We start from the raw sequence: 27,276 nt of genomic DNA on the forward strand, positions 1-27,276 counted from the left end.
TATATATATATATATATATATATATATATATATATATATATATATATATATATATATATATATATATATATATATATATATATATTATATATATATATATATATATATATATATATATATATATATATATATATATATATATATATATATATATATATATATATATACATATATACATATATATATGTATATATATATATATATATATATATATATATATATATATATATATATATATATATATATATATATATATATATATATATATATATATATATATATATATATATATATATATATATATATATATATATATATATATATATATATATATATATATATATATATATATATATATATATATATATATATATATATATATATATATATATATATATATATATATATATATATATATATATATATATATATATATATATATATATATATATATATATATATATATGTATGTATGTATGTATGTGTGTGTACGTGTGTGGTTTAGGGACAGCAATATGAAAGTATCCATTATTTCGCGATTTTTACTTTAAAACTATGAAAATTGCTCTACATTTCTACCTTCCGGCAGTCGTGCTAGTGCACGCTGTTCTGAAAATTTAGCGAAATCGTCTTAGAGCAGCTGCGGCTGCTCGTTCAGTGAGCCATTTTCGCGACTTCCGGAGGGTTAAGAAGCGTCTTTGCATAAATAGAAATTTAGGCAGAACATTTAATTCCGCATACAACGACCTATTTATGATCACAATCGGCTAAAAAATGGCAGAACTAACTTTGAAACTTGCTCGCATGAACTTTTAAGGGCACAGTCTCATATAAAATTTTCAAAGAATAGATTTTTTTTGCTCGCTTACGAATAAATTCAAAAGTATGTGTATGAACTTTGAATAAAAAATTGGAAAAAAACGGAAGATATAATTTTAGAATTTTATAGTGCGAGACAATACCTCTTTACTGCTTAAGAGTTCATGCGAGCAAGTTCCTAATTTGGAAAAAATGAATAACTACAATTTTCAACCGATTTTGATGATAAATAGGTCGTTGGATGCGAAATTGAATACGAAATTGAACAAAAACGCTTTTTAGAAATTGAAACAAAAACGCTTCTTTAGAAGAATGTTGGGTAATTTTCATATTTTTCATGAAAAAAAACGCAAAAATTTTGGTTGTTTTCATATTGTTGACTCAAAACCGCAAAGTATCTTTGACAAATCAACATAATATAGCATACCGTTGGAAAGGTCATTTCTTCTTCTTTCCAGAACACTCAAAAAATTTAAAATTGGTTAAAAAGTGATCGCGTCGAAATTTTTTAATGCCGAAAGTTCTGAAAAATAGTTTTTTTTTGCCATAAATCAATATTTTGAGGGTTTACAACATTTTTCAAACATTGTCTTGTGATACACTTGGCGATATCTACAACCTATACTAGATCACTTAAAAAGTACAAAATGACTGTTGCACCGTGTTATGTATTAAGGCGGAGGGTGCACAGCAAATTCTAACATATGGCAACAGGGGAGTAAGCTAGAATGAAGACAATATACTGAAGACAATATAGTCTCCAACCCCTCCAAACCGAATTAAGACCTGTACGCAGTAAAGCAGCAGTTAATCGCAGGGATGGTGGAATAATATCTTGACTTGGTACAAAGTTCCTGTAACTGACAATTTTATGCTCTGCTTATAAATAAATTACAAATTACAAATGAGCAACCGAAAATAAAAGTCGCAATGATAGAACACGCTTCGCGAAACCCGTTTCGAACGTATTAGAATATAAAAATCGGAAATAAACTTCAATCATAAAAATCGGACAGAAATCCTTCAGTGTAAAAATCGTTTAAAAAGCTCTCACTCGTGAAACTCGGCAAGGATGAACCTCCAGTATAAAATCGGCTCAAAATCAATAAATCGCTATGAAGGGCATCCGTATATCTTGATGTTGAAGATTCAAAGTTGGCTACTTTGTAAGAAACGAATATATTTTTTCAGGTTTTTTTACTGAAGGTTTTTTTATCCGACCCTTACAAAGGAAAGTCCCAGTCCGATTTTTATGCCTATTTATGAAGTTTATATCCGGTTTTTATATTCTAATATATTTGAAACGGGTTTAACGAAGCATGTTGTGTCCTTGCGACTTTTATTTTCGGTCGCTCAAATAATGGTATGGTGTATTACATATCATCTAAAAGCGCTAGAGAATTGATTCTCATTGATGGACCAGAACGTTGATTTGAATACGAGTAGCGTTAAATAATTTTTAAAACATTCCCAATAAATGGTACTTTTGTTTGGGAATGCTGCATAATGAAAATTCCATCAATAGAATGACACAAAGCATAAAACTTACCAAAAACGCCTATGGTAAATTAATAAATGTTTAAAAGTTATCGATAATCCAATGCAGTCCGTTTTTTTGTTTTTCTCTGCAGTTCCGTAGTGAACAGCATTTCACAAAATAAAAACAGCAACTATAAACAAAAGTTACCACATTGAATATTTATTATGGAAAGTTATAAAACATGAGTTTGAGTGCCTATTCAACTAATTTTTAAATTATGTTGGTTTTAGGAAAAATGAAATTTTTAATACAAAGATGATGAATGTATTTTCCCTCTGCTGTCCACTAAAATCTGTCCACAGAAGTAAAATTCTCCCAAACATAGTCTTTGTTTATAAAGTGTATATAAGCATTCCGTAAAGCAGTGTACGAATTCGAATTTGGGTCACTGTGTGTATTTTACTTACTTCTTAGCAGCACAGCAAACCACGAAAAAACCATATTTCAACTACCGGAAAACAACTTATAATTCTAACTATATACGTAATCAATGGATGTACTGAACCAACCGTCTACGTTTGTAAATTCACCACTCATGCGGTCAACTTTTGCATGAAACAGCCGAAAACATACTTCTAAGCTATTAATAACACAATTTAAACAGGAAACAGTACGTTCTTTTTTAATGATTTCCACTAGTAAATCACTCACGCTTGTTGACTTCGATTGATTTACTGAACATAATTCAAACTCATCCACAAATTGAAATGCATATAAATTTCACGCACGATCACTACATGGTTGTAACAATTTACCACTTGTTATCGAATATCAATGAGAGCATTGACTAGAGCCGATATTTTATTCAAACAAAAAAAACAAATTGCCGTTCGCCGCAAAACCGACAAACATCCGATTACAGCGCGATTCAAATCCAAACTGACAATATTGAATAGAACCTAAAAATACGAACCCGGACTCCACTTCTTCAAATTCTATGGCACATGCGCAAACAGACCGTGTTCAATCTAGTACATTTTGTTCTAAATGGTTCACAATCTCACTGGTTTTCAAAAGTGTTTGTTAAGAAATGTAAGTGATAAGTGATAGTGAATGAGAGAATTGTGAGAAAAAATAAGCATAAGTGAGCAAGTAAGGTCTTGTGTTATCTTGCTAATAACGTTTTCTTTCTCACATGGTGTTGCATTGGTGTAGTTGAAAAGCGTTAGATTTGTTAGACCCAAGATTGAATGAGTGTATCCGTGACTTCACCGCACAGTGGCACTTGTTCATATAAAGTTGTGACAAAATTATAAAAATTGGGCTATATAGCTAAAAATTTGGGTTTTAACTAATTTTGAGTCGCTGAATCCATTTCTGTTATCAGTTTTGAAATTCCATAATTCTTTTTTTCGACTACTTTTATCTAAACCCATCTGAAGATGTTGGTCGTTAAAGGGTTAATAGATACGTTGATAATAGTAGCCAATCGGATAGCAGAAATGGTTGACCAAACTAGTAAAAATCACTAATTTTTCAGTTAAATGATGTTGTTTAGGCAATAAATTTGTAATAAAATTCATGAGCTACAGGGCGTCTTCATAAACACCGATATAAAAGCATTCCTACACTAAAAACTCACATCTATAGTTTAGCACAGTGATTTTCAACTGCGAGTGAATTCACCCCCGGAGGTAAATTGGACGATTGTTGGGGGTGAATTATGTGGGACAAATTTTAACTTGTTATCCAAACATTCCCGTCGGGTATTTGCCTTTATATATTATTTCAGTATGACAAGAATTGAGATGCTTACTGAGAGTGCCCTGGAACAGTTATCTTATTGTAAAATTGTGGCATTCATTCAATTGAAAATCTTTTTACAGGGTAATAGGGTTACCAGCTTTGGTAAGGTTTTCACCCGGAAATTTTTACTGACCTGGGATAGGTTTTTATAGAATCACTTTGATCCTATCTGACCTATCCGCTGAGTTTAAATTAGACAAATATAAACTCTTTCATTCTTTTTGTAACTCGTCGAAGTATCAATCACCAAAATTGACTCACATTGACCGTTTGTTGTTTTGTTTTGGCAAAGCATGATGCACATAACTACTTTGAGCTTTTCTTATTAGCTGTATATTCATTGCATTCGTAAATAAACCGTATTGTCCACTTAGATAGGCGTGAAATTTCACTTCCCTGGCTAACGACAAAAATCCAAAAGCACCGGCCACTCACGCTGTGGAGGAGCAGCCGAACAACCATTGCTCTCTACCACAGCTAAGTACCGTGAATCAGGCAGGAAAGCGGTAGCATCTGTAAAGCACACTGCGGCGTCTTCCGAAATTTTTGCTGGGCACAAAATATTTGGTTATTCGTCATCACAGTCGCTAGGAAGGTTCGAACAAAGTAGCAAATCTTTTTCTAAAATTATTCATCGTATCACTATACTCGGAGAAATAGATGCAAAACCCGGAGGCAATGAGAGCCTCTCCAAAACCTGGAGGGGTAGCAACTATACAGGGTAATGATGATAAACAATTTTCAGAAAGGGGTACATCGTGGGAATCAATATTCGGAAAGGGGTACATACATGTACCCGGTACATGGAACGAAAAAGGTTGAAAACCACTGGTTTAGCATATTCATTCTTCGGCCGTGTAGTTCTCGAGATATCACCATTTGAAGTTCGAAGGTACGAACAATTCTAATGAATCGAATTGAACAGGAATCCTCGACATCACGGATTATCGTAAAATTTTGAGATGCCGTTATTCAAACTTAGAGAAAAATAAAATAAATATTTACGCGAGGTTAAAATAGTCGCTCATTCTCACGACAAGCAGTTTATCGCACAGGAGTTTCATCCTTAGTAGGCACGGGCCCAACTTTTCACCTTTCAATAAATTTTGCTTCGAGAATTTGCTGACAATGCAGTGTGGAAGCGTGATAATTTCGCAGCTTCAAACCTCGTGATAAATCAAATTCAAGAAAAACCATTAATATATTACATTGTAGAATTTATATTCCCACATTATTGCAGTATTTTCATTCTAAGGATCTGTATCTACTCATTTTTGTGAATTTTTGCGAAACCATTAGTTATTCGGCAGTTTTACATTGGGCGCGAAAATATCATCTCGTATTATACCGCAAAAAGATGAGATCTAATGCTGTTTTGTCGAGAAAAGTAGGAGAGCAAACAATGTTACATCGTATGTTTGCTTTTTTATTGCTGGTCGAAGTAGGTGAAATATCGCCTTATTCTGTTCACGAATGCGAAAATTGTAAACTCTAATATTTACAAAAAATTAAAGAGTTGTGTACAGGACACGACCACGGTGACATTAAAAATGTAGCTTTCTTCAAGAGCGTGCAAATGAGTTATCTATCACACATATGGACTCACGTTCTTGCTCACTCGCCTGTTTTCATATGTTACAATTTACTATATACCCTCCCCATTAATACATAATTTATAGAAGGTCTTTTAACATAATCTATTAATTAATCAAGTATCTCACTAGGTGATTGACAATATTTGGCTGATCCATCTAGTAAAAATAGGCTGGTCTGTCTAGAAAATATATTCAAAAGAAAAGTTCCATATTGAGAACTGTGATGAGGAAGCCCACGCCCGCCAACGGAAATATACAGATTCTCCATGAAATAAATATTTCATTTTCCATTTAAATTTTCAATAATGTACTAATGAACTTAAGTAAACAATCTTAAGGTTAAGTATTTCTTGATCGATTAGTGGTTGAACAAATGAAATTATTTGATAAATTACATTGTTATACAACGTTCGCACTACCAGTTACAACGAGTTTTTATGCTATCTTGGTGACATTTTTCTTGTTGCTAATTATTATAACGTGTTATAACTCTGTAGTGTAAACATTGTATTATTAAACCAATTCTGCAGCGTTTTATATTATATAGGTGTTTTATGTGGTAATAGGACTGACATAATTATATCTTCAGTACAGCGGTTTGTTTCATTATTTAAAATTTAAATTAGTATACCCAACCGTTCTATTTGTTGTATACTTTAAAACGCAATTAGAACTGTGTTTTAAATACATAGGACAGGACAGATACTCTGACTGGATAAACTGGGAAAACAATTTGAAATCCAGTAACGCTTAAGACATAGCTTGAATTTGAATCGAAAAAGAACACCCGCTTAAACTGCTGCTGGGACGGTAAGCTCTGTTTCAAAATTTTCCGTTGTGTGCAGTACGAAACAAAAGTGTTTGAAATTAGAAAACAAAAAGTTCTGCTGGGAATGTGATTGTTTCCGAAGCAGGTCTAATACGCCCCCATTAAGCAAAAATAGTTATATTTCACCATTCGACACTATGATCTCCGCACCAACTACTCTAATTTGTTGTTATATTAGTTAGAAATTAGTACCCGTTTCATTTTTCATTAAAAACATCCTGATACAAGTATTATTAATTTTTTTTCAAAGATCCCTAAATTCTAGTTTCTTCTTGCACCTTGGGCTAAATGCCCCTGGTAAAGTGTAATATGCCCCACAACAACATGATGGTAAGCCCCACAGCAATCGGTGAGTATGCCCCACAACAATGGATGGGGCGTTTTAGCCGATGATGAGCTGTTGTGAATGCATGAATAATTCTACACGCACACATAGTTTTAAGCCAAGCTCAAAAACTAAGATAGTAACTATAATATTCTAGTAAGCTACTTGAAATAGTTCTATCAAATCCCACTGTTTCTAATTGGTTGTAGTGCTATTGGGAAAAGTGGGAGCTTGCATCAAAGTAGCTCTTTTGAAGCTTTTGTGTATATTGTAGTTTTGCAACATTTAAAAAATATTAATCTAACTTAGTACGTTAATTTCATGAAACGATACTGTTATCAGTCATTTTTACTTTTTAGATAATTTAGCAATCCTGGGAATTGAAGAGGGGCATTTTGCCCCGGTGGGGCGTATTATACCCTTCACCCTATTTGTTTTAATATTTTTCAATTTTATAATTTGTCCAGTTTATTCGAAGTGTTATTCGTACAGAACTCGAAATTGTGCTTATCTCACATCTAGTTGCTTGCCAACTTTGCGTGTGTTCGGCAATCTAATCAATAATACAACAGTGATATGTGTAAAAAAATGTCTCATCTCACTGATAGGTGGATTAAATCGGATTTTTTAATATTGTCTAATTTTCCTTTGAGCTAAATTGATTTATTTTATTAATTTGATTCATATTATTCATTCTATCCATTTTATGAATAACTTTGTTTATTTTTTTTCTTCATATTTATTTTAAAATTTTCTTTATTTTATTATTTTTTTTCAATTTATTCAGTTTATTCGAAGTGTTATTCGTGCAAAGCTCGAAACTGTACTTATCTCACATTTAGTTGCTTGCCAACTGTGTGTGTTCGGCAAACTAATGAATAATACAACAGTGATATGTGTATGAAATGTCTCATCTCACTGATAGGTGGATTAAATCGGTTTTTGCCTTTCTCAATAGAAAGGTATTGCAATTGCTCTGAAAACCGACTTTTTAACGGAGGCCCGGAGGGCCGAGTGAAATATACCATTCGATTCAGTTCGTCGAGTTCTGCAAATGTCTGTGCGTGTGTATGTATGTGTGTATGTATGTAAGTGTGTATGTGCGTATGTGTGCGTATGTGACCAAAAATGTCACTCATTTTTCTCAGAGATGGCTGAACCGATTTTGACAAACTTAGTCTCAAATGAAAGATACAACGTCCCCATAGGCTGCTATTGAATTTCTGAAGGATCCGACTTCCGGTTCCGGAATTACAGGTGAGCACGATCACGCAGAAAATGTAAATTTTAATAAATTCTGCAATGAATGTATAATGGTGAAAAATTTTCCAAAATGTGACCACAACTGCTTCGATTTGTAGTACTAGGTCACTAACAGCCATTCAAAGTCTTTTTGGTCACATTGACCACCATCATCGGTTCCGGAAGCCCCGGCGGAAGTATCCAAATTCAGAATAACAGTCACATCGGTTTCTCGGAGATGGCTAGACCGAATCAACCAAACTTAGTCTCAAATGAAAGCTGTTGCGTCCCCGTAAATGGCTATTAAATTATTTCCCGAACCGATTTCCGGTTCCGGAGTTACGGGTTGTGGCGTGCGATCACATAGAAAATTGTGATTCAAACCGATACTCCGATGAAAGCAAAAAAGGTAAAAATTTCGCTAAAATGTCTCTCAAACAACTTAAATTTGCAGTTCTAGGTCACTGACGGCCAAACAAACTTTCGTTGACTACATTGACCACCATAGACGGTTCCGGAAGTGCCCGGGAAAAGCGGCCATCTTTCAAAGTTGACGAACTCACATCAGTTTCCCGGAAATCGTTAGGCCGATTTTCACAAACTTAGTCCCAAATGATAGCTATAATATCCCCACAGATGTCTATAAAATATTGTACGGATCGCTTATATGGTTCCGAGAATATAGACTGAACCGTCCGGTCACATATGAAATTCCCATATAAGCCGAAACTCAATTTTTTTTCAAAGGGGGGGACCCCATGAAATTTCAGAAATCGAATTCGTGTTTTTGATGCCAAACATCTTTAAAATGTATGAAACGTCGAGATTTTATGTTACCACGAAAAATTTTTTTTTATAATGATCGACTTTTTGGGACTTAACCGATTTCGCTCCTTTTTTCAATTCAATATTACCGTGGCTGGTTTTTCTTTTGCAAAATTTTAGAACTCGAATAATGATTTCTTTTCTTGTATATAGTTGTCAAGTCATGTATAATAAAATTGTAATGTATACATTTGAAAGCTTTTAAAAAATATAAGCAACTAAAAAATTCTCGTGTTCACGATTGAGAAAGGCACAATTGCACCGCTAGGTGGATTAAAACAGGTTTTTTTATAAAATTTTCGAAAAATGCACGATTGAATGGCATTTTCCTTTTTGACAGCGCACTAAACCGGCGTAATCGGTGCTACATTCAATGAAACTTAGGTGTAATCAGTTTATTTCTTGTTTTGCACTACACCAGTGTAACACAAGGAAAAAACGAAAATGCTATAAGGTTACTTTCACCTTATAGGGTTGACGCTCCCTTATTCATCTCAGCACCTCTATTCATCTCATTTCCTGATTACTCAACTTTAAACATTTATTATACAACACGACTTTATAGAACCAACTTTTTCAATGACGAAAAAAAATCTTTGGAGCTTAACTTATATTTTACCATTTATCACTTTCCTAAAATAGGTACAGTGAACTTATAATAATTTGAAAAGAAAGCACTCATTATTTTTTTCCGATTTCTTGCCTTGAAATTAGCGATGAGACAATTTTCTTCGCTACTAGCTAAATCTTCGCTATACACACCGACATTTTTGTCTTAATTGCACAACAATTCGAACATTACTCACTTCTACTGTTCCACAGAACGATTCTTCACTAAATTTCGAATAAAACACTCACTTCAGAAATTTAAAATAGTTTCTTTATGATATGAAAACTATAAGATGAATTTCTTATAAATTTTTTATTTAATTTTTACTAGATTCATCTCAAAATACTAATTACACACACTATAAAGCACGAACAATGTTGCCAAAGCAATACATGCGATTGTTGATTTCCGACAAATATTTCAAACAGCATGTCGATAATTAATATAGTAATATGCACTCCAATGTCAATTAATCATAACGATTAATTTCATAGAGAATTTTAATTGGTAACTTTTACTTATTAAGCCAAATTTATCAAATGTTGCATGAATAAGAAATCTATTACAATGTTGGTCATTTTCCATGTTAGTTTGTTTGGCCGCACTTATTTCGGCCGGCTTACGCTCTCCATCTATAACAGTCTGTTTTATTGTGGTCTGATGAAGGTTTTCTGTTGTTCAACCGTTCCAATATGAGACCCGTGTAGGACGGTTTTCAGGCACTTGTTTGTGATTTCTCAGTAGGTGGCATTGGGCGTTTCCCCGTGCAATGATATTCATGAAAGGGCCTGTGATAAAAAGTTTTAAATTGCAAGTCGCAATTTTAAACTTTTTTAGCAAATCAATACGATAGTTTAGGGGAATGTGGTTACCGCTAGTGCGCTGTTTTGTTTTCTAGGATTTAAGTCAGAGCAAGCTGCCTTCTTTGTTTACATAATTCATAGAGTGTATGTAAGGAGAGTGACGACAACTATAAAATAAGGAACAATAATTATCCGCCAGTGTCAATCTAATCTAACAAACGACTTCTCTAATCCATCTATTATTAGGTATTGTTCCGTGTATGATAGTTGTCATTCGCTTTACACACACACTCACAATCCATATGAAAATGAGAGTTTCGTAGTTCGTGATTTATTATTGTGCGTCGAAAGCTTGATTAATTGATATGATTAATCGACCAAGATAATCGACTAAGATTAATAATCGATTAAATAGTAAATCCTAGTTTTCCAACCAAAAAAAGGTCGCTGGATCTATTTGGATATTTTGGAGCGCTTGTCATTTTTTGGTCGGCGATTTTCATATTTAGCGTTATCACATGCATGTAGGAATATGGAAGGAAAATATGTGCGTACTAGAGATGGCCGAATGAATCACGAATCGATAAAAAAATCGACCCTTGAAAAAGAATGAATGAACCGAGATTCTTTTTTAAAAAAACTGCGATTAACTGCAAAAGTGACTAATTATTATAAGCCCAATGGGATCCAACAAGAACTGAATGAGTCGATTTGACAGTTTGTCAAGATTATGTATCTTTAGAGTGAATGAAACGAAATGAATGACAAACATTGAACACTATTTGTTTTCACGAAATAAAACATCAACAAAACAGCTGTCATATCCAACAAAATGGTAAAATGTATGTTTCAATCAACCCAATGTGAAGCAAAGCCCTATCTTGGTTTCCAAATTGGCACAGCTACTGCTAGATGAAGCATTTGAAAAGATTTTTAAAAGATCGCACCTAAATGGGAAGTCTCGTCAAATCCAACGGTTGCAGTTATATTAGAGATTGTCAAATAATAGCAGAACCTCCTCTCACACTCACATATGATCCAACTGTTTGATGGAAGGAAAGAAAGTTAGTTTATCCTACACTTTTCAAAATTATGCTAAAACGCCTACACGTGCCTTCAACGTCAACATTCTCTCTAATAGTATTTGAGAAACATAAAACATAAGAGTCGATTTTAGTGAGTGAATAGGAAACGATTCACTCACCAAACTGAATCGATTTGCCCATATCTAGTACGTACTGTACCATTAATCTTGAAAACATTGATTTGACTTCTATTGCACGAAAGTTCACTATACTTGTAAGTAGAAGAAAGATGATGAAAAAAGGTCTAGGTAATGTATACGTAAATTATATTTTGCAAACATTGCGAATATGTCTTCATCGTTGTTAGCATTTTGAAAGTACTCCTTTTTCGACAGACATATACGCGAATTGAAATAATTCTATACCCAATACAGTGCGAAAACGCTTAAACTACTCGCATATCCCTTGTAATTAAACATCTGCTTTGAGATCCTGCAGAATTAGCCGCTAAAATCCAGCTTTCGAGTAAATTCACAAATATCTGCATTTCATGATGGATGTCACTTCATTTGGCTTTCATTGGAGTACACCAGTGTTATGACGAATTAATGATAAACAATAAGGCATAACAGCCGGCTGTCAAATTTCACCTTAAGGGGAAATGGCTTTTAGCCGAGCGCAGCTTATTTAACATTTCAATTATTTTTACTGTATATAAGCAAATAATTATATTTACAGCAATTGTTGAACGTTGTGGTTTTTAGTGGTTCCATATCTTTTGTCGCAGAGTTCTTACAGAAAATTTACAATAATACTATAGATAGCAAAAAATTTTACCGTCACGCAGGTACGCAGTGAATTAATATTGAATGTTACTGTTTTTACCCTCCGCCGATTTTACATTGACATTTGCAGTTAAAATGTTAAAGTTTTTTGCTTTTGTATTGTACCATAACTTTTGACTACTGTAACATATTGAAACATTACTGTGCTATTCCTGTAAAAATCTTGGTTTTTGTATATTTCTATTCCTAGTTCGTCGGTAATTCCTCAATTTTGGCAGTTGACTTTAAGTCCTAATCATAAATCAGTTGATAACTATGTTTCAAATTTAAATTCATTGAATGAAAATTGATCATATTTAGCCGCATTAATTTTCGATATTCAGTGACGCAACTGAAAACGTCAAACGAACAAACTGCCTATTCATTCAATACAGGTTTCCATTCATCTTCGATTATTGCACGAAGCGAACGTCCAGCAACGAATCAAACGCATCAAAGTAAGCCCTGGAATAATGTAAGCGATGATAACTGTTACTTTATATGCTTTATCAAAACTTGAAAACATTTACCTAGATAATTAGTGTAATGAATATTATGATACGATACTAAACTGAATGAATCACATGGATTTTTGAATGAATATTTTTTCTATTCTCAACGGGTCACATCAGGTTCACTTTCAGCCGTCAAAAAGGGCTTCGATTATTTTTAACTCTACTCCTGCGGATCAGGGGTTCTATTCATTGCTTTTGTTATTATCGTATTCGATGAATTAAAACGGTCTTTCTTTATTCAAAGGCCAATAATGTGATAAAATACTTTGGATGAAAATTACGGACAAACCATCACATTCATAGCACAAATTTTTCAAACGAAAAATTATTTCTGCAAATTTTACTACTACTAATGTGATCTGTACTGTATCTTCGAGAATATAATCTCCAAGCAGCTGGACAATTTGCTTAATTATCATTTTAAAGAGTTGAGGTTATTTTGTTAAAGATCAATCCTGAAGAAGACGAAGAATAACGCTCTCGCGAACCATATGTGAAGTGAATGTCAAAACGACGGATCAGCGTCTGGTTTATCAATGACTTTGTATCTAAATCTAGAAAATTACAAGATTTCTCCACTCAGCGGAACTAAATATTGTATTAGGCCCTTTCGAAAATTATTCTGATGATTTTTACATGTGTGTTAGTAGCTCAATACACCCCATTGAATTTCGTCGGAATATAATTGGCTGGTTTCTGTCAGAAACCCTGCTCAAACGACACAACCGATCCCTACACGGTCGTTTCATTTGAGTTGGAATTTCGACGAAAGTCATTCGAAAATCCAATTCAAATTCCAGTCGAGTTTGACAGGGAGGCTTTTATTCTTTTTTTTACCTGCATTAATTGAGCCGAATTTAGGAACTGTAAGACGAACTCTTAGGAGCATTGAGATGAAATCAGGGGCACGATAGTCACAACTTTAAAACATTTTTAAATGAAATTGGCGTCAAAGTTTTAATTTTTAAACTTTGTAGGTCGTGTGTCTAGATGTAGCAAGCTATGTTTGCGAAAAATATTCATTATATGTAAAATATATTGCAGAATAATCGAACTTTTTCCCAAACGTGCTACTAATGAGATGAATAAGGGAGCGTCTACCCTATATTGATCGTGTATTGTCTTCGATTCAAAATATTACATCGCACAGACTAAAAAACTATAATCTAACTATACTCTGACTATTTTTAATTTGAAAGACTCTTTACTTATACTAAAATCAAAAAATGTATAAACGTTGTTGAATAGCTGGCAGCAAACATCCAGTGGATTATTCTGGCCGTATAGCGTACGATGCGTTGAGTGCCGGAAAAATTATTTTTCCGGAAAGATCTATCTGGAACGTTGAAGTCAGCCTGGCTAAGAGCGCAGGGGAATCTATGTTGTCTGTAACCAAGCCGAAGATGATGAGTCGTTGCAGAAAAATTCGCCTATTCCGCAGCGTAGGACGATTGATGAGAGCGCAGCGATCTTCGTATGGAGGTAGTTGTAATCGATTTTGCCAGGGCAGCCGACGAAGGGCAAACCTGATGAAGTTCTTCTGTACTCGTTCAAGACTTTTAAAGTGGACGGTGCGATACGGGGACCAAACGGTAACTCCATATTCCAGAAAACTGCGTATCAGTGCGATGTATAGAGTGAAATCACGGGTGTAGCGCATGATGAGTCCAAGTACAGCGTAGGATTGAGCTATGACAGAAGAGACATGTGCGGTGAACTGTAGTTTACAGTCGAGAGTGATACCTAGATCCTTGACTGATGCGACTCGTTCTACAGAAGCAGAACACATCAAGTACTCGAAAACAATGGGCAATTGTACTCGTGCAAATGTGATTATGCTGCATTTCTGAATGTTGCCGTTTCTGTCACACCAATCCATAACCCTTTCGAGGTCCATTCGCAAAGCGCAACAGTCAACCATAGTTTTTATATCACGGTAAATTTATAAATCATCTGCATACATGACTTTAGTCGGCGACAATTCACTGCAGAGGTCAAAAGTACAAAAAGAAGAGGTCCAAGATGACTTCCTTGAGGAACACCCGATGTAATGTGGAAGGGATCCGATAGTGTAGTTCCCAGTCGCACCGAGGCGCTACGGTTCGAGGAGATCCAATTAGTCAGCCAGTCCAGCAATCCAGTCCGCCTTAGCTTTTCCACAGCAACCTGATGAGAAACACGGTCGAAAGCTTTCGAGAAATCGATGTACATCACATCGGTCTGTTATCGTTTTCCCAATTTTTCAATCAGCGACGACACGTAGCCCATCAGTTAGTGCTTTCTTACAAAACCATGCTGGTCTGAAGTGATGATGTGCTTTAATGCGGGGTAGATAACATCTAACAACCTACTCTCGAAGATTTTAGGAAGGCAGCTCAAGATTGAAATTCCTCTATAATTGGTGACATCATATACGTTGCCGGTTTTGTGGATTGGAGTTATCAAAGCTTCCTTCCACTTCGTGGGGAAAATACTCTCAACAGGAGAGCGATTGAATAATAGAGATGCTGGTAGCGCCAGAGATGAAGAGCAATTCTTGATGAACAATGGTTGGAGCCCGTCCGACCCCGGACCCTTGGAACTATCAGTCCCCGAAGATTAGTATGTACCTGATGTTCGGTGATTGAGGTTTCGGGCATATTCAGAGTAAACATTGGCAATCTAGTCAAGTACGATTCAGACAAAGGTTTACTTAGAGTTATTACTTAGCACGTTTTAAAACGATGGCGAGAATGGATTTGCTGACTCCGCTGACGACGTTATATATAACCCAATTTGCCAACTACGCAATAGTACGCTCCGTAAGTATGTAAATGCATGCAAATCGAGATCATTAATGGTCATATAAAGTATCTTTTATACCATTTACCACCTCCGTTGGACTTGAAGGTCGTAGATATGCAGTCAAAAGTATGAATCAAATCTTTACAGGGAAAATTTACAGGGAGAGTCCACCAGAAGTGTGACAGTCAACAAGAGATTGCCCGATAAAATGAATTGATTAATGCCGTTTTTCCTGACCCTAACACTGCGTCAGGCCTGAACCTAATTAATTTCAGTTCAAATAAAGTTACAAATTCCAAAAGATTATCTAATCTTTGTTATGAAATATTCCAACTTTGTTCAACCAATATAATGTTGCACACAAGTAGTAAGCATACAACAGTGGTAAGAAAAGCTACTTTTTTAGTTTTGGGGGGAAACGCTCACCTGTATCTGAACTTCCAACTCTCCAAGGACATCCTGTCGTGCCAGCGCAACTTGTTCCTGCAACCGACGTTCGTAATCGGCAATAATCTCGTGCAAATCGTCATTTAGCTCGATACCCATAGTGCCACCGGCAGTGACTGTTAGTAACACACCAGATTGCGGTGACGCCAAGCACGCCGGCAGCGCAAATGTTGACGCCGGTTGTGTTATTAGACTGGATGCATCTTCGCTCGTGAAGGGTGTTTCGTTAGAAGGCTAATGATGTTAGGTTGATGTAAGTTGTCAAAATGTGTTCCAGTTTACACAATGGGTTAAAAGATAAAATTACACAATCGTTAATTTTATTTGTGCCTATTAAATGCATGCTTATGGGTAGAAAAGTAACAAGGGGCATGCTAAAAACGTATTAAAACTTACCAAGAAAACTTTTGTGGTGTCTGTATCTTCGTATAATTTCAATCTTTCTCGCAATTGTTTCACGTCTTCATTGTGTTTCCGGTTAAGCTCCAAAATTTTATTTTGATAAATGGCTCGTGCACTATCACAATCCAACTGCAATTCCTACAAAAACATAAACAGAGATAAAACAACATAAAATTCAATGAGTTAAAGAAAACCAACTTTAATCAAAATAAATGTTATTATACTCTTCTCCTACGACTTTCATTGCAGATCTTACATTCAACAAAAATTTTATATTATATTTTATATCCATTAATAAATTTCATATTTCTAGTATTTCTTAGAATACTACATGTATTTATGCAGTAATATTGATATAATCAAATGTCCACATTAAATGCTTTTTCTTTGCGTGCTCCTAAACGCTGCACAGTGGGACGGAATCAAAAAAAGCCGGACTTTGATATTTGCGACGAAACTATTGGTTATGGCACTTTGATGTCTTCGGAAAGGTTTCTTCATTTTTAAGTAGTTTAATATAATGTTAAAAAAAATTTATTTAAGGTAGTATATACGCAGATAAAAAAAAATAACTTTGCAAGATGTTACCAAAATTGATAGTCATGTATGGAAAGTTTGTAGACGAAATGATTTTATGAAACTTTGTTGAAGTAGCAAAATGGCTATCTGCTAAGCGAAAAAAGTTATTGGGTGAAATTGAAGTACATGTCGGAATACCCCCTTAAAAAGTGTTTTTTCATTGTAACTTTTTTATTTGATTTTTTACAGTTTCTCGATGTTCTAGAAAGTTGTAGATGCTTTTAAAATACACCTTTTTGTGGAATAGACCAACTCGCTATCTCTTCGTTTTTAGGGTGTATGTCTTTTTTTTGGCTAACTTTAAAGGGCTATGGTTTGTAGAGTAGCAGGTAGTAGCAGCTAAATTTATTTTTTAGATGTTCAGCAAGAAATACCCTATCGATACATATATAAATCACGGCGGGATCTAATAGGATCCTTGGAATAATGTGGGGTAAAATAGACTAGCGTTTCAATAAATTATTTGTATTATGAAGTATGAAATATAAACTATTATGCGAAATTAATAAACATTTGAAATATTATAGCTCATTCCATATATTCCGACATTCAAAGTTAATTTTTTTATATTAGCAAGCTCAAAGGTCATCAGTGTCCTGCCAATCATCTTCTTCGTCATTGGATGAACAAGCTAATAATATAACCGAGTATTCTAAGCAACGAAATACCTTGTTCATCCAATGACGAAGAAGATAATTGGCAGGACACTGATGACTTATGAGCATGTTAATAACAAAAAAATAACTTTGACTGTCGGAATATATGGAATGAACTATAGTTTTTCAAATGTTTATTAATTTCGCATAATAGTTTATTTTTCATGCTTCATAATACAAATAATTTATTGAAACGCTAGTCTATTTTACCCCATATTATTCCAAGGATCCTATTAGATCCCGCCATGATTTATATATGTATCAATAGGGTATTTCTTGCTGAACATCAAAAAAATAAATTTAGCTGCTACTACCTGCTACTCTACAAACCATAGCGCCTTAAAGTTAGCCCAGAAAAACCAAAAAACAGACATACACTCTAAAAACGAAGAGATAGCGAGTTGGTTATTCCGCAAAAAGGTGTGTTTTGAAAGCATCAACAACTTTCTAGAACATCGAAAAACTGTAAAAAATCAAATAAAAAAGTTACAATGGAAAAACACTTTTTAAGGGGGTATTCCGACATGTATTTCAATTTCACCCAATAACTTTTTTCGCTTAACAGATAGCCATTTCGCTACTTCAACAAAGTTTCATAAAATCATTTCGTCTACAAACTTTCCATACATGACTATCAATTTTGGCAACAACTTGCAAAGTTATTTTTTTATCTGCGTATATACCCCCTTAAATAAAAAATTTCCAACATTATATTAAACTACTTAAAAAATGCAGAAACCTTTCCGAAGACATCAAAGTGCCATAACCAATAGTTTCGTCGCAAATATCAATGTCCGGCTTTTTTTGATTCCGTCCTACTGTGCGCTGGTAGCGCGCTATTTCGAAGCAATTTTTCTGATTGTATTCTATTCCCCCGAAAATTATTCCCCAGAAAGCCATTCCCCAGAATTCCACTCCCCAGAATATCATCCCCCAGAATATACTATTCCCCAGAAAGTCATTTCCAAGAATGTACCATTCCCCAGAATTACATATCTTAGAATACACCATCTCCCAGAAAGTCATTCCCCAGAAAAGTTTAATTTTTTTCATTGATTTGATCTTTTGAAACGTAGTACCCGTTCCCACTTCCATCGAACGACATTCTTCGCTTTCGATTCGGTCACATTTGAAATGATTTGCATTGTGCTAAAACCGGAATTTAGGACATTATTTATTCCGAATTAAAATATAGAATGCTGCAGCACCCAATTGGGCGGCTTTCCCTAAAAACCATTCTACAGAAACTAAAACACCGAAGTGTTTTCCCCAGAAAGAACTATTCTCTAGAAAACCATATCCAGAACCAATGCTCAGAAATCATTCCATAGATATAACCATTTCCCAGACATTTTTTTTTGAAGTGGGAAAAATCTTGATGAAAATCAAACACCTTTTTCAGAATGTTGGCCATATTGCTCTCTTCGAAGAGTGCACTGCATTCTTTCAATAATATAAAACATATGTATATAGATGTGAAATCGCAAAATTCAGAACAGGTGTGTTTTTCAGTGTAATTTGGCAACCCTTCATAGGATCCAAAAGAATTGGGACATTGCAAGATGACGTCAAAGGAGTAAAAATGCCCGAAAAATGACATGGTGTTAGAATTCGAACCGAGTTTCTTGTACTGGGTGAAACCAAAGATTTTCCATGTAAACAAGCTCTCTGAGCTGTCAGAAAAGTGAGGTTATACATTTTCATGCAATGCTCAATGAAACAGTGTTATGTAAGTAAAGTTATGTGGCGAAACCAAAACTTTGTACATTATCTATGTCAAGGAATTGATGCATGATGCATGATGTTAAGCTGGTAAGGATAAGCCGTCGAAAGCGGCTGCTCCTCGCAAAAATATCGTTGCACCAATTCGGTCGAAACACTAGCTACACCTTTTATGCGCGGTTCCAACCACTCATTTACAAATTAGTAAACCCTCAGGCCCAGGAACAATTTGTATATCTCCCGAATACTTGCGCATATGTCCGGGTTCGCCATAATCGCAAATGCGATAACAGTCCCAACTAGAAATATATTCAATTCAAAATGACCGCTAACATTGACGAATAATTGTTGTCGAGTTATATGTCTGTAACTCTGTGGTATAAATACCATTTGGCGTAAGGTATGAAAATACTTTCGAATGTATTTAGTGCAACCTGTTTGAGTAAACCGAGCAATCGGGTGGATCGTACATTTGCGTGTGAATCATTCCCAATACAAAAGAAGGATAAATGCTCTAAAAACCCACGAAACCATTTTAATATGGCTTCAACCAAAGCTTCAAAGAAGGAATCAACATATATGTTTGAATAAACCGGCCAGACGAAAAGATCACAAGTTTGCGTGCAAGAGTTACTTGGCGTACAAATTCAAAGAACTGCTCATGTTTGAAAGAAGGAACTAAGTCCTATGTTCGAGTAAACCGGTTATACGAGAGGATAACAGGGGTGGCATTGCGCATCTCAAAACGAAAGGTTTATTGTATGCAAGCTTGTATGAAAAAGTCGATTCGAAATGGTTCCATAATGCGAGAGGCCGCCGCTTTCAACGGCACATCCTCAGTTCCTTGAATTAGGTATGCGCAAACCTTTGGCTTAACCACAAATTATGAATAAAACATTAACTTTGCTGGGGAATGGGGCATTCTGGGGAATGACTTTCTGGGGAATGGGGCATTCTGGATAATGGTTTTCTAGGGATTGGTACATTCTGAGAAATGTCTTTCTGGAGAATGGTACATTCTGGGGAAGGGAATTCTGGGTAATGGCTTTCTGGGAAATGGCTTTCGGGGGAATGCTATACAATCATTTTTTTTCTTAGTGTGATTAAGTGAAAAGAAAGCGCATCATGTTTATTTTTATAGTTTGTTTCAAACTGACATTAAATTAAATCAACTTGATAATTGTATTTCTTTCTATTTTCGACATGCAAAGCTTGGCAAAATGCAACATATCCCTAGTAACAATTTAGGTTTTAAGGTAGTTTTATAGCCACTCATAAAACTTAGATTGCACTTGTAGCGTTTTCAAATTTCGTTTTATTATTTTTACATTTCTTACAAAAGAAATGTGTGAAATTCGATTTTTTCGAGGCCCGGAGAGCCGAGTATCGTATACCAATCGATTCAGCTCAACGATTTAGGACAATGTCTGTGTTTTTTGACTTAGGACTACGTCTTTGTTTTCGATATGGGGGTGCACTTTGCAAATTCAACAAAAATGATATATAACGAAAAATGGTCCAATTTTAAACGCATATAATTAAGCCATCTCACGATAAATTTTAATTTTTTTTTGCGCATATCGCCCCGAAATACTTCTAAAAATAGATTCCAATAGATAAACTCAAAGATTTTTTATATAATGGTATTAAAGATTAAATTATGTACAACCCGGTCATAATATCGCGCATTTACACACAGAAGATAGCGCTTCCCAAGTCCGGCACGACAGATTTGTGTACCTAGCGCGCTACGCTTCTATGAATGACGTCATCGTCGACTATTTAAAGAACGGATTTGGCCGGACAAGCTCAGTTGCCTGTTCAACGGAAGGAGGATCAGATCACTGCGCTGTGTGTTTTCACAGCCAGTGTAGCTGAGTGAGAAGTCCGTTACACTGCCTGTGGAGGTACGCTATCCAGTGCTTTCTTTTGTGTTGTGCTCGTTTCCAGCACACTTTTATGTACAATCTCGAACACAGCTATACCTACACAAAATCGCTTGTACATTCGAGCTCCATTTGCAAACACGGTTAACATAGTGTCGTGGTACTAGTTCTTTTTTTACAGATGGCAGATTTTTGGCACATTGATGAAAATTTCAGATTTTTGGAAATATTATAACTTTTCACAAATTGTTCGGAAATTTATCACAGATTTTTTTCCTGTTTCAGTTATCACAGATGGTAAAAAGATATTTTTGACCGAAACACAGATTTCAATGTGACATCCCTATTCGTTAGCGGTAGCATACGTAACCTTCATGATAGCAATCTGTGCTTTCGTTGCGCAAAGACGAACACAACGAAAGTTTATTATTTACGTTCGATCAATTCATGGATTCAATTCCATTTCTGCTCAGCCTATCCTATTATGGTTCTGCTAATAGGTACATACTGCAAAGCCTATTTATGAATGAATGCACTTCCACTCGAAAAACTGTTGCAAAAATGCATCCATATATAAAATTGTTTTCGATTCTTGTTTATTTATAGTTTCGATATAGAATTAAGACCACTGCATTGGCTACATTTGTATGCGTACTTTAGGCAAGTTACAATAATGGAAAAATATAACAAGAAAGCTTGGTCTATACATACTGTCTAAAATTGGATTTTTCTTCACCGAAAAGTTTTTACAATTTTTAAAAGCAGATCTTGCGCTATAAATATTTAGTTCCAGATATTAGTTCGGTCACGGGTTTCTGTCTTCTTTCTTCAGATCTTCACAAATAAGTTTAATCGGATTCGATCACCTACTACGGATTAAATGGCTTGATAACCAAGAAGATTTCGTTCAATATGTAACATTCGTTGTTGATTGGTTGTGCTTAAACTATACGTAAGAAATATATTTGATTTATTATTACTATAAATGTACTTGGAATATAAATATGTTACATTAAGTAGTATAGTCCTACGTCTACAGTTCGTGCAACCCCATAGAGCTGCCCCTTGTAGTTTTCTTTTTTTATAGAGCATTACAAAACTCAAGAAAGCCCTGAGGCCGCAGGAAAAAATGTACAAAACCCTAACGCGTCAGGGAACGGGGTTTGGGCTGCCACCACCCTACCTGCTAAAAACCACTGCTTTTGCCCAGAACCTGATTCCTCCCCGGTACTACTTTACGGCATTACTTCGGTAAGGCAACTCTTTAAACGGCAGGGTATCTATGACATTAGCGTGCTGAGAGCAGAGCTGCAAATTTTCAACAGTTTGTTTTGAACTTGAAGGAGGAAAAAATCTCAAATCATGCCCTACTATGTTCAACTCGCAGTTGTTCGTTTCCATTATTCATTCAAACAGCCGACCTGCTCAATCATTTGCCATTCATTTTCAATTTCATTGACCATGTGAATATCTCTTTACTGGGGTATTGACTAGGTTTTTCCAACATAACTACTCTGAACATAGTTCTTACTGTCCATGTAAGCTTGAAAACGCAAAACATGTTGACATTTTACCTAAACTGGCCTCTACGGAGCAGATGACAGCTTTGGTTGGTGAATGAAAAAGCATCAATTTGAAATGAAGACGTACGATTCAGTTATGAAAATCCCGCCAACTTGAAAGTGAATGATTGAGGGAGGCTTTGAGTTTGAATCATGTTTGGGTTTGATTGAACTGAAAGTTGGCATTTGAAAATGAAAATTTGCACCGCTGGCTGAGAGTTATTAGACCAATGATGTAGGCTGGTATAAGTTGCAAATACCAAAAAAAATCTCAAAGAGATTCTATGATATTCTGTGGTTAAAGTTAATAAAATTTTCTCCTAGAATTTAAAATCCATTTCTATTTATGAAGCCACCCAAATAAAATTTTGGAAAGTCAACGTGGACATCGTGAGAAGGAGGTAGGGGTACATGAATTGTCCTCGCTTGTCCACGTTGGGGAAGGAGGGAGTCAAATATAAAGAATTTCTTGTTCACGTGGTTTAATTAATTCAATATAAAAATGCATGTTTCGAATAGTAAACGTTATAACTGTAAAGTTTGACATGATTTACCATGAAATCGTTTTAAATATTATATGTGTAAAAGCCGGTTGTACGTCATTTCGCGGAATACTATTTCCCGGTATACCATATTCCGGAAAACCATATCCCAGAATGTACTATTTCCCGGAAAACCATTTCCGCAATGTACCATTTCCCAGAAAACCATTTCTCGGAATGTACCATTTCCCGGAAAAACCATTTCCCAGAATGTTCCATTTCCCGGAAAACCATTTCCCGGAATACCATTTTACGGAAAATAAATTAAACCACGCCACCACTCATTTTGATTACACTTGCTACGCAGCAAATGTCAAACAAACTACGAAATTCTCTCTACTTTAGAACATGAAAAACAGTTTGGAAATATGTTTGGAATTTTATTGATTTTAAATGTAAGTTAGAATAACATATCAACAATGCTTCAGATATATTTATTTTGGGATTTTTATGGATTATGCATCTAAAAAATCTGCGGTTTTTCTTTCTTATACATGCATGCTTCCTTGTCGTTATTTTTGGCATGTTTTGATTTATATGTACTTTCTATTTCTATGTAGTTTCACATTCTTTTAAGAACTCTTTCAAAATATTCTTGGTGTTTTATTGGATTTAAGTAATAATGGTCCCAACATACCTTCCCCATAGAAAATTTGACAGTTCATAAATATTACAGTCGACCGACGAAAACAAGTGCTTCGAGGTCGACAGATTAATTAAACGACCAAGATGGGTTTCGTCGGTGGACAATTTTTGTCACCATATTAATCGCCAGATTTAATCTGTGTGAATCTGGTTCCAGTTTTAAACTATCAACTAATCGATCGATTTAATTGGTTGAAATAGACCGATTTCAACAGATTTCATCTGTCATATTTAATCGGTTGTCGCGTCGGCTGACGTCCATGTTAAACCCCCATAAGAGTTGGTGCAACAATCGACCGATTAATTGGTGGCACAGTCGGCCGATTGTGCAGACCCAAGCCGATTTAGTCGGTGGGAAAATCGGGAGGATTGTCTATGGGGTTATAACTTTTTGAATTATAATTGTTATTCTATGAGCTTATTCGCCTTCTTTTGGAGATTAGCAAATCATGAAAAATATTTTTGAATGTCTTCTTGAAAATTTGAGTACTTTTTTGTAAATTAATAACTCATAGCAATCTTCTTTGAGACTTTGCCTTTTTTAAGCATAATCTGTTTTCTGGTACTTTATTGGTTTATGAGAGCTTGTTAATATGATTAGAGAGCAAAGATAAGGTGTCAAGCGAACCAAACAAAAACTTGGAATGCAGAATAATGTCATCATGTTTTATTCCAGCACAGTCAATCAATATCTATAAAGCTTATCATATCTTGATTGTAAATTTTATTTGTCGCGGAATAATGTGAAATAAAGAATAGATGAAAAAACGGTATATCTCAGGATGCGCTCATATTATATTGGGATGATAAGTGCTTTTTATGTAAAAATGTCCGAGGAACGCGATGGCATTAAAATTTTCAAAATTAAAATATATGAGAAAAACTAACTTTCAATATTTAACTGAAAAAATCGCATAGTTGGCAGCACTGCCGGCAAAAAATAATATTATTTCTAGACTCCTTGAACAATTTTCTTCAAAAGCCAACTTACGGTTTGATTCTAGAGTAAATAGAACCGGAGATATGATTAAAAGAAAATCAAGCGTTTTGGCAATTTGCCAAAACGGGGGGTGCTCCCATGACCCGAGGGGTGGTTCAATTGACACAAAAATTTGGGTTTTTATATATTGGCCCTAGATGAACAATTCCTTCAAATTTGGTTCAAATCCGTGAAGGTCGATTTCAAGTTTGCATCTTTTTTGATCACTTCGCGTGGAATGACCCATATGTAAGTCAACATAGCTCTGGATTTGTTCTTTTACATGTTTATTTTAGATTTCAATAGTATAAATAATTACCGAGAAAAAGTACATTCCGGGTAATGGTATTCCGGGAAATGGTACATTCCGGGAAATAGTATTCCGAGAAATGGTACATTCCGGGAAATGATATTCTGGGAGATGGTACATTCCGGGAAATGGTTTTGCGGGAAATGGTACATTCCGGGAAATGGTTTTCTGGGAAATGACATTCCGGAAAATGGTTTTCCGGGAAATGGTAAACCGGGAATCGACGTACAATCGTAAAAGCCTTTATGTAATAAAAATGTGTACTCCTGAGTCCTGTACAAAAGTACTTTTATTACAATTAAAATTACTTATCCCTCACCAGGACTAAAAGGAAAAACGGCCCAATTCTGCTACTCTTATTGACTACCGATAGAAAGATGCATTGATTGATGGGTTACTGAGATTAAAATGAGTTATTTAAAAGGAAAATGAAAGTACTGTTATCAGTTTAAATTTGCTTAAGCATAAGCATACGAGATAGCCCGCGGCTGCAACTCCGTTATTGACTAGAACCAATTGAGATTGCAGAATGTGCATTGGAACAACATGCTTGGGAATAACACGATGAGCCACAATGTGCAATCTACATCGATCTCTGCACACTAATCAATACCGATCTTTCTTATATTTATTCCTTACTGTACCGAAACTCATTTTCATTTTGACACAAAACATGCACTCACCCAACATCGTAATAACTTTAAACATCCCTTATTCGCATTATGTAATTATATAGTGTTTTCCAAGATACTTTACCATTCAAAACATGATTTGAGGATACGAGGAGGGGTTTGTAGAATTTGTAAATATTTGGTATGTAAAAAATGGCGCAGTTTGCAAAATATATATTCCAAATATTTTTAAATACAATAAGGCCAAATATTACTTAGGCTGTTCGATATTGGAGAGTGGACCCGAGCAGAGCCGTCGACTATCACCAATTGCAAGAGAGTTCGTGGGGCAGTACCAGGCGGGTTTCATGAGCGAACGATCTACCACGGACCAGGTGTTCGCTCTTCGTCAAGTACTGCAGAAATGCCGCGAGTACAATGTGCCCACACATCATTTGTTCATCGACTACAAAGCCGCATACGACACTATCGATCGAGATCAGCTATGGCAGATTATGCACGAGTACGGATTCCCGGACAAACTGACGCGATTAGTGAAGGCGACGATGGATCGGGTGATGTGCGTAGTACGTGTCTCAGGGACGCCCTCGAGTCCCTTCGAATCACGCAGAGGGTTACGGCAAGGTGATGGTCTCTCGTGTCTGTTATTCAACATCGCGCTGGAAGGTGTAATAAGAAGAGCAGGGATCGACACGAGTGGTACGATTTTCACAAAGTCCGTTCAGCTACTTGGCTTCGCCGATGACGTTGATATTATTGCACGAAACTTTGAGAAGATGGAGGAAGCCTACATCAGACTGAAAAGAGAAGCCAAGCGCGTCGGACTTGCCATCAACACGTCGAAAACAAAGTATATGATAGGAAGAGGTTCACGAGAAGAGAATGAGAACCGCCCGCTTCGAGTTTGCATCGGTGGCGACGAAATCGAGGTGGTTGAAGAGTTCGTGTACTTGGGCTCACTGGTGACCGCCGACAATGATACCAGCAGAGAGATTCGTAGACGCATCGTGGCAGGAAATCGTGCTTACTTTGGCCTCCGCAAGACACTTCGGTCGAACAGAGTTCGCCGTCGTACGAAGTTGACCATCTACAAGACGCTGATTAGACCGGTAGTTCTCTACGGGCACGAGACCTGGACCATGCTCATGGAGGACCAACGCGCACTTGGTGTCTTCGAACGGAAAGTGCTGCGTACCATCTACGGTGGAGTGCAGATGGAAGACGGCACATGGAGACGGCGAATGAACCATGAGTTGCATCAGCTGTTGGGGGAGCCGCCCATCTGTCATACCGCGAAAATCGGACGACTACGGTGGGCCGGGCACGTAGCCAGAATGTCGGACAATAGCCCGGTGAAAACGGTTCTCAATTGCAATCCGACCGGTACAAGAAGACGTGGCGCGCAGCGAGCACGATGGATCGACCAGGTGGA

The 27,276-nt window shown here is 35.7% G+C and overlaps 1 protein-coding gene across 5 annotated transcripts in view; it reads right to left on the minus strand.

Moving 5' to 3' along the window:
- Nucleotides 1-27,276, minus strand: part of LOC131690945 (pericentrin) — a 141,117-nt gene that overhangs the window by 75,722 nt on the left and 38,119 nt on the right. For 4 of the 5 annotated variants that reach the window (XM_058977035.1, XM_058977034.1, XM_058977033.1 and 1 more), the window contains exons 3-4: nt 16,326-16,469; nt 15,909-16,163 (exon numbers count right to left, since the gene is read on the minus strand). In XM_058977035.1, the coding sequence (XP_058833018.1) occupies nt 15,909-16,163; nt 16,326-16,469 (399 nt within the window). The remainder of the gene's footprint in view (nt 1-15,908; nt 16,164-16,325; nt 16,470-27,276) is intronic. The other variant, XM_058977037.1, reaches the window with a different exon arrangement.

This window comes from Topomyia yanbarensis, chromosome 3 (assembly GCF_030247195.1).
Source record: "Topomyia yanbarensis strain Yona2022 chromosome 3, ASM3024719v1, whole genome shotgun sequence".
Lineage (NCBI taxonomy): Eukaryota > Metazoa > Arthropoda > Insecta > Diptera > Culicidae > Topomyia > Topomyia yanbarensis.